At 40.2% G+C, this 9651-nt stretch overlaps 1 protein-coding gene across 1 annotated transcript; it reads right to left on the reverse strand.

Moving 5' to 3' along the window:
• Positions 1 to 131: 131 nt before the first annotated feature.
• Positions 132 to 5814, reverse strand: LOC128864385 (uncharacterized). The gene is made up of 2 exons (XM_054104017.1): positions 4775 to 5814; positions 132 to 567 (listed from the first exon to the last, which is right to left on the reverse strand). The coding sequence occupies exons 1-2, from the start codon at positions 4851 to 4853 to the stop codon at positions 341 to 343; spliced, it is 306 nt and encodes a 101-aa protein (XP_053959992.1). The 5' UTR covers positions 4854 to 5814; the 3' UTR covers positions 132 to 340.
• Positions 5815 to 9651: the final 3837 nt, after the last annotated feature.

Consider the following 9651-nt stretch of genomic DNA (forward strand, 5'->3'; position numbering starts at 1 on the left):
TTAAAATATTACGATGTACAAAATTTGGTATTTGTTGGTATAGCAACTTTTCACATTTCAATAAAAAAATAACAAATAATCCATCAAAATCTGATAGGAAGTACGAGCTGTTTCAATTCCATAAACAAAACTTATTATCCACTAATTTTTATTATTATTATTTGTTTTTTTTCAATAAAAAATGTATTTTCTAAATTAAATTACACTTATCTGCTATTTACTATACATTAATTTTTTATAAATAAACTAATAAAAATTAAACGAAATTAAAGAGCGTAAAATGCACTGTTTTGTTTTTTGTCACAATTCATTTCACTGTTGCCCTTTTTGTTTGTATTTCTTATTCTTCTCTATTCACATTGTTCGTTTTATTGTTGTATTTAATTCGTAGGCGACGATGTCGTGAATTGTTGCAGATTTTTTCACAATCCTCCAGCGTCGCAAATAATTTCTTATCGGTACTACAACCCATATATTTGCAGCGCTGAGTTTCCACGTCGTAGACGATACCCAAAGTGGATGAGACGCAAAGTCCATTGATGGACGGCTGTACCAGGCATATGTCACCTTGAAATGAAAAAGAAAATGCAAGAAGAAATTATTTTTTTTTTACTGCTTACTTGGAAATATTTTTAATTTTTAATTTGATGTAAATATTTTGCTAGTAAAATTGTTGGTGTGATTATCACTTCACTTACTTTGGCGTGATTACTACTTTAATATAAATGCAATACAAAATTAAGCTATGTAAAAGCTAAAGCATCTTGAAGAACTAGCAGTCTTTGGTCCATAAGCAGTCATGACTGGTCAAAGTAAAAACTCTCTTGCATTTCATCCATCATTTCATAAAGAATATAGTGAGCTGCGACAAAAATACTATTCTTGCCTTGATGATATCCATAGGTGGGTCATCCTGCCAGGTAAACAACATCAAAGCCTTTCAAAGGCACTCGAAGCCTAAGCTGCAACTCTTTTGGCTTACTTTTTCCTCTAAGAGTTGCGGAAGGGAGCCAAGAACAGCTTTTTGAAACAGCAGAAAACACCACACAAAAATGGGTAAGTAATGCTGCAGTAGCGATAGTCCTGGACTGGATACAAGCCAGAGAAATTTCGATAGCATAGACTCCACTTTCCTGAGCACTTTTTGGAGACTACCGCGCCTTTAATCTATTCAGAAAGCTTTAGAAGTTGTCCAGAAAGGCTTGCTGTGGTCTTGTACGAGTCTAAGACCCAAAAGTCTCAAGTATAATTCTAGTGAATGACAAAACGAACACTACTTGAGGCCCCATTGACCTCAAGTCAGTTTAAAAACTGGGTTTACAATGGCATGTAACGTTGTAGGATATTTCTATCTGAGACTATTTCTAGTTTCTGTCCGAGATTACTCGCACCTTTCAGTGGAAAAGAAATTAAATTATCTTGGCTGAGTGATAGTGACTTCTAGTCTTGTACGACAGTACTGAAAGTACAGTTTGGCTGATGAAAGCCGCTACCAAAAAAAAATTGAATAACTTTTTTTCTTTTTAAGTTATCTGTTCCATTTTTGTTTTAATTTGCAGATTGATTTTTAAAATTTATTAAAATGGATAACTGGGACACGCAAACAAGAATTTGGATAGTCCGCCGCTATCACGCACTGGAGTCCGTAGTTTTGGTACAGAGAGAGTACAGGCGGATGTTTGGCGGCGATCCCCCGAGCAGATGGACTATAATGAGCCTGGCGAATAATTTTGCTGAGCAAGGAACAGTCGCAAGAAGGCGTTATCACGAAACCCACCAGTTCGGACGGAGGAAACGATCGCTGCTGTAGCTGCAGCTATACAAAGCAATCCAAGGGTTTCAACAAGAAGCTTATCTCCTCAACTTGGTGTCAGCCGACAGTCTTTGCAAACAATAATGCACAAAGATTTAGACTTATTTCCCTACAAAATTCAAATGGTTAACAAACTGAATGCAGCAGACTTGCCGATTCGCTTGGAATTTTGCCAGAAGATCCTGCAAATGGTGGAAGAAGACCAAAACATGTTAAACTGCCTTTTCATGTCTGATGAGGCCCATTTCGATTTAAACGGCAATGTGAACAAACAAAATTGTCGAATATGGATACTCCACGAGACGGAATTGCATCCTCTTCGAGTGACAGTGTGGAGTGCGGTTTCTTCACGCTGTATTGTCGAGCCTTATTTTTTTGAAGAAAATGGTCACACCGTTACGGTTACTGGAGACCGTTATTTGAAAATGCTGAAAGAATTTTTCTATCCAGAACTACGCCGAAAGAGAATTCCTTTCAACTCTGTGTGGTTTGAACAAGATGGGGCAACGTCTCACATAGCCCAGACTGTTATGACAGAGTTGCGACGAAAATTTCCCAATAAACTGATTTCAAGAAACTCCGAATTTCGTTGGCCCCCCAGGTCGCCTGACCTTACTGCACCTGACTTTTTCTTGTGGGGTTTATGTAAACAAGAAGTTTATAAAACAAAGCCAACAAATTTGGATGAACTAAAACAATCCATTCGGGCAACAATTGCGGCTATTCCTGTCGCAACTTTCAAAGCAGCAGTGAACAACTTTTTAATAAGATGCCGCACTTGTGTCAACGAGCATGGGGGGCATTTAAATTCAATTATTTTTAAAACTAGTTAAGCTACATTTAATAAAATTTAATGACCTTCAACTTGAAAAAAAAAAATAAATGAATTCCATACACTAAAAAAAAAGTTATTTGAGTTTCTTAATGTAGCAAAATTCATCAGCCACCCTGTATATATTTCACGAATTTAGCTCGCCGACACAATGTTGCCTTGACTTGAATACCGGGGTATCACAACATTCATGTTGGCCCGAAAAGGTATCGCCCGGTATGATATGTTAGAGTCAAAAAAGATTACTTTGTCTCTGAGTTCCATTAGGAATCGGATCTCTTAACACTGTCTAAGTCTAGCTAATGACATATCAGGAGGTATATGCAATCCTGTAGGCTCTGCAAAGAGTCTGCGGCTTTCCTATGTACCAAATGTTTTTCAACAATCAATAAAATGTATAGAAAGGATATACCCTCACTGACCACTGTGTTCATAGTACACCCGCCGGCCATTGAATCCCATGCAGCCAGACTCAAACTGCAGCACAACATCACCTAACGTTGCTGTAACTCCCAGTTGTGAAAAAAAGGATGAAGCATATCATCTTCAGCTACTGAAGTGGAAGATGTTTTTGCTTAGGTGAGTCCCTGCCAAGGGAATCACATTTTCTTCATTGCATGTTTACAGATGGCTCGCAGTAGGACGAAACAGTTGACAGAGGAGTATTTTGCGAGAAGCTCCCCATCAAACTCAAATTTAGGTTTCCAGACCACTGTAGTGTTTTCGAAGTGGAGATAGCCGCAAGTAAGGACGCAGTGAATTGCTTGTTTAAAGGACGTAAATATTTACTTCGCCAGTCAGGCGGTATTTATAGTATGGGGCTCGTTGTTTATGCATTCGAAATTAGTCCGGAAATGCTTAACTTCTCTCTCGATTGCGTGCGAATACTTCGATATTAAGCTCATTTAGGCTCCCGGTCAGAGTGGCATAGAGGTAACCTGCTGGGTTGATGGCATGGCTATACACGGGACCCTGGAGATGGTTTCATTGCAAAACGACAGAATTGAGGTTCTCTTGTGAGTCTGTGGTCTACTCCTGGAAAGAAGGGACTCAAGTCAACTCAGCAAGCGCTGGACTAGTGCCAAATACGCAAAACCTCGAGATCCGTCTGGTCAAAGGAAGACTCGAGGAAACTTTTAAGGCTAACAAAGCCGAAAGTCTCGAATTTGGTAGGTATTCTTACCGGAAATTGTCCATTAGGTGTCCATGCAGTGAGACTTGGGATTCCTTCAAGTCCTTTCTGCAGAAGCTGTCTAGAGGATGAGGTGGAGCCATCTCAGCACCTTCTTCTCCACTGCTTTGCTCTCGTCGGGCAAGGATTTGACATCTGGGATCCCACTTTTTTACTACAACTGCGGATATTGCGGGTTTAAATATCACACATCTTGTGAAATTCATCAGAAGCTTGAAGCGATTATACGAACTTAATTAGACAGTGTTGGTCGCCAACCTGTTATCCAAGCCTCTTTCTTACTTTTTCCACTTGCTTGGTTCTTTTTCTTTTATTTCCCCACTGTTGGTTGTCAACCTCTAATCCAAAGCCCCTTCTTCCTTTTTACACCTGATTGGTTCTTTTCCTTCTGTTTAATTTATGGTATCACAACGGACGAATTGTGATTATTTGACCAGCCAAGTAGGCCCCTCATAAGGGCACCATTTATCCTAACTTAACCTAAACTAACCCTTTGCGAACAGTTTTCCTGAACAGACCTCTCTTGTAGCTGAAAAAAAATACTGGCACTGGCACCCTTTGGGGGTTTCTGCTGTGTTTTCCATACACTTTCTCACTATGTCTTGCCTTTTTTCGTTTTTTCCTATCTGGGGCCTGTTGTTAACAGTAGTGATTATACTTTTTCATGACTAAGTGTGGAGTATCCATCTTAATCTAGTCTGTCACAGGTATTATCTAGGTATGATTGCCTACTCCGTGTGGCACCCTTTCAAGGGAGTATAATTTAAGAAAATGTAACATTTAGCGCATTAAAATGGGGAGATAGATCCTTTTTTGAATTTCACATTATTTCTTATGCGATCACTACCAAATTCAAGCGCAGTTTGTTAAATAGGTTTTTTGATATTACTAAAAGTGTTCAAATAAAAAAAATTTTGTATCAAATTTATCGCCTTACGTGCACGTCCATAGCTGCCGATGGCCAGACAAAGCAGGAACACCACACCGATCATCGCATGCGACTTCATTGAGGTCATATTTCGAGACTGCCGCTGGCTTCAGAGCAAAAGACTGCCAAATACTGCCTTTTTAGGGGACACAAGAACACACACCAAAGTTTTCACGATTGTCACGGGTTTGTCACTTGCACTCCAGTAGCTTTGGTGGATGAGCGTTTTTTTTTTATCACTTTTTTTCTTCTGTCACTCGGCGTATTGGGCGCGTGTGGCTGGCAATTTGAGGTATTTAATTTGTGCCAAAATCAATTTGGTTGGCCAAGCGAAAATGTTTTCCATTAATTTAGAAAGTAACTTAATTTGCACTAAACACTACAACAATGTTATTGTTAAGTGTTTTTGAATTCGAAAATTTTCAGATTTTCAACTGTTTGCCGCTGCTCCACTACTTTTGGCTTCTTGCTGTTGCGAGTTCTTTTATTCTTTTGCGCAATTCAAATGCCCAAGCACACGGATTTTATACTCGTATGCACGTTTCGCAACTAGGATCGACGAATCAATAGTCCACAAATGCGACGACCCTCAGATTAGCACAAATTCGCAACAATAAATTGTTTTAATTTCTTTTTTGTTTTTTTTTTCGATATGAGTTCATTTATGAAAAAAACACGTCATCGGGCCGCAAGAAAGGAATATTCCAAATTGTGTTTCACAAATTTTCTGCTCGTTTTGAATTTTCGGTTTTATCAGCGCGCTGCACTTCGGCACCTCTGCAATGTATTTCAGCACAAATCTAATGTAAATGACCGACCGATCAAGCGTCGAAGTGATAGCAAAACTTGGTCTGTTATTCTGTTCTATGCCTCTACACACCAGACGATGGCTATATAGAATTTTTATATGATTTTTGTGTATTTGCAATATCTCGCCACTAAATTCGTAAGTGAATTAAGAAAATAAAAGATTTTCGACACTTTTCTAGCTCACGGTCGACTTCAACTGCTGCGTTTGTTTCACTCAAGCTGGCTGTGTGTTTCAAGAGTTTAATTTCGCATCGAATGTGGCTATAAGATTTCACTAAAATTGAATATGAAAACGTAAATGCAAACAAATACAGTTACAAGCGCCTACCCCGGAGGAAAAATGGTTGTGGCTTCAACTGGCGTCTTTGCAGTAAATTCTCTTTCCACTCCTTTGTTGCAAAAAAGCTGATGAATGCCTTAAGCCAGGTTGTAGGAAATATAAATTGCGCTTTACTTCTCCTGCCTTGCGCTTCCTCCATTGCTAGCGCTGAATCATTGTGACAGAATATGCGCCTCAAGACCACAATACTGGGCCAACACAGAGCGAAAGAAGGCTAGTGATGGCGGCACACAAACTCAATTCTACTGTACGGCAGCGAAGTTTGGGAAATTGTTCTAAACTACTAAATCAAGCTCAAAGTACTGGACGCTGTGCAACGAACAGCGGCACTCAGAGTTACCTCAGCCTACCGCACTGTCTCAGACGCGACAGTCTTTGTGATCAGTGAACAGATACCCGTCGGCCTCATGGCCCGGAAACGAATGGATACGTGGGACTTCAAGAAGAAACCTGAAACCACACTGCGGTGGCAAAGCGAAAGGTGGCAAAGGACGTGAAACGTATTCCGTAAATAGGCGAATGGATCCAAAGGAGTTTCGTGGAAGTGTAATACTTCTTATCTCAGTTCCTCTCGGGCCACGGATACGTCCGGGATGGCTCATGGGTAAGGTATGTGATCCCAAGTGCATATACTGCAAAGTACCGAGCGATGACGCTAAACACACGTTTTTTAGTTGTGACAGATGGCTCGCGCGGAAAGAGATGCTCTGAGGAAGCAGATTGACGACATCGCGCTGAGCAACATAATCAGCAAAGTGATCGAAAGCGAGGACAGCTGGATCGCGATAAAGAAATACATCTAGAACGTACTACGGAAAAAAAGGTAGACCTCGACACAGTGCAACAAAGCGAAGCCACACAGATAGTGACACAAGAAGACGAGCCTATAGCATAAAAAGTGGCTACAAATATGGTGTACCCAGATGTAAGTGAAATGAATTGGTCCTTTATGGATGCCATTCTGGGCCTTCCCGAAGTAGTACAGAAAGTAGCCTCGGGAAGGGTGTCTCGCCAGAAGAAGGGGAGGAATTGTTTTAGTGGCCACACCACTTGACGCTGTAGATGACGGTTGCTATAAGTGCGAAGGCATTTTGAACCCTAACTCACCCACAAAAAAAAAAAAAATCCGCAACACTTCAGATATTAACTTAATATTTTTCCAACTTAATATGCGGTGGGTTTCTACCAGCCTTTCGAAAGGCGGACGAAGTTTTACTATAAAACTTGCTTTGTTAAATAACAGAGCAGCGATTTATTCAATATTTTTGAATGATAAAAGTCGCAGCTATTGAAACAGTATGAAGCTTTTTCTTCTTCACGGATGTCATCCACCATTGAGTTCCACCAGACAAGGGCTTCATCCAACAGAATTAGCTTTCTAATGATTTTGTAGAGCCAAAATACAACTCAAGGCGAGAGGTCCCAAATTTCGCCAATAGTGCTTTTGCATCCATACAAAGCGACTGTTGCCTTCCTTATTCTTCCTTCAATGATGGGATTCCACGTTAGCCCAAAGATAAGATGAAATACCTAGGCATCTTATCAGAAACCATCAAAGGAACGTGCCCCTTTGAGGTAATTGAGCTCTGGGTATTTTATATTCTCTCGATAGAGTTATAGAACTTCGACTGAAATAATTTAGCCAGGACAGATTGGTACTAGTGAGACCTCATGCTCATTTGACCGGTTTTTTTTGTTTCACATTTTTAAAAAGCTTAACGCTTCCATAATTTTGTGTAAAAAATTGAAGCAAATCAGCGGAAAACTGAGGAAGTTAAGCTATCCCTGCATCAAAGAGTACAGAGTATCTACAAACTTCCCCCTAAGAATTGGTGCCACGTCATCCGTTTAAGCAATCACCTTACAGCGCCTACTCACCAGCTCCTCCAGCAATTAATTGACAACAACAACGCAGAGGGCCTTACGGAGGGCCCCTACTTACCTGTCGGGTGAGAGAGTCGGCACTCCACTCTGCCACGGACATTATGTCGCTAAACATTTTGGTCAGCTCCGACCTCCAGTTTATACAGAGACTTGTGGAGTAATTTCCTCCGGAGGAGCATTATTAAAAGTCCTCATAAATTGATTGTAGTCTATTGAAAATGGGCAGCTGTCTTCTGCTAGGAAGAAATGAACTCTTAGGTTCGCATTGCCTACGCGCGACTGCTGTTAAACAAATCTTGTTAATGTTTGATGTCCGCAGGGGTATGAAACATGAGATCTACAATTCGTGTGTCACGCACAAGCCCACATTTCGGCGTAACTCAACTTAACTCAGATTTAAATGAACAAATTTGGGTTTACTTAGTTCTCAGTCAATACGAGACAAATCAACTCATCATTCATTACGAGCTCCCAATTTGACTCACTACTAGTTTAGGTTTTCTCCGCAGGGTGCATACCGTTAAAACACATACATTTACATGCCTGGACACCGCTCGATTTCCAGCCTTTGTTGATGGCTCTGTCTGCGCATGTGTGCGCCATGTGCTCTCGGCAAGCGCTGATAACTCTGAAACAAAGCGACAAATAAGCAGTGTCGCAAAAAAAGCGAGCAGTGATAAGCGCATTCCGTTCCAAGTACTCGTACTAAATAATTAACTGTACATACTCGTACTATGTCGTACACCTAAGTGGCTAGTGGAAGTCGTTGTACGTAGGTTTGGTGCGACACGGCGAAACTGGTTCACGCCAGTGGTCACTGCTTGTTACAAGTCGACGCTTGTTTGCTAGTCTAATGATTTGAATATGAATGAATTTGAATAATTTCATAAAATGTTTGCAACGGCGCCATTATTTCGCATACTCACTCTTGACATGTAGATGGCTTAATATTTGGGGAGGATGTGCGTGCGATTACGACACAAATTTTTGTCTCTTTACCAGACAAGCAACGACGCAATTTCACTTGCTGACGTGCGAATGCAATTATCAATGGGTGGAACTGATGTTTTTCACATTTTCACTTGAAGTGCGATAGTACTGCGACGGCAAATGCTGTTGTGTTTGATTTGCTGATAGCTTTCTTTGGTGTAACGAAGTCACATTTTTATGTGAAACTAACAAGTAAACAAAATTATTAAAGAATGTATAATATAGCTTTCCGAATAGTAGTAGAGAAAGAAACCGCAGAGTTGAAGCGTCAGACATAGACGCAAAAGGCTTTAAGCAGATATAATCACGATAAACCCACTTGGGTTATCACAGTAGTAGAAAAAGCTTATTGTGGCCCAAAATTAATCCCTCTATCGGACGATTTATAATTTTTACAAAAGTCGTCGGACGTCAATCACATTTGACACTTGTAAACTAGGCAGCTCCAGTGTACAAAGAGGCAAGTAGTGGACCGCGCAAAGGTCCAAATAAAGATTGTCATCACTGTAAATCCTTTTTTTTTCTCTGCATTAGTAAGAAAATTAGGTTAGTTGGTAGGAGTGGCTGTCGATCTTGGACCGTTATTGATCCATTGGGATACCTTTTTTTTTTAAGTGCAAACCCATTGATCTGGCTGACACTTATATACATAAACGCATGGGTATTATTCATGAACGATAAGCTAAAGTATCTAAACGTGCTGGCATTTCACGCAGGACAGTGACAGATAAAGTCACAAAATCGAAATTTTTTTTCTTCACTCATCTTATAGTAAATCATTTCAAGAATGTTGTGTCAAAATTTTAAGTGGATCGGAGCAGAACTCTCAAAGTTATAGCCTTTGTAGGCACTCTACCTCGAA

This window comes from Anastrepha ludens, chromosome 5 (genome assembly GCF_028408465.1).
Source record: "Anastrepha ludens isolate Willacy chromosome 5, idAnaLude1.1, whole genome shotgun sequence".
Classification (NCBI taxonomy): Eukaryota; Metazoa; Arthropoda; class Insecta; order Diptera; family Tephritidae; genus Anastrepha; species Anastrepha ludens.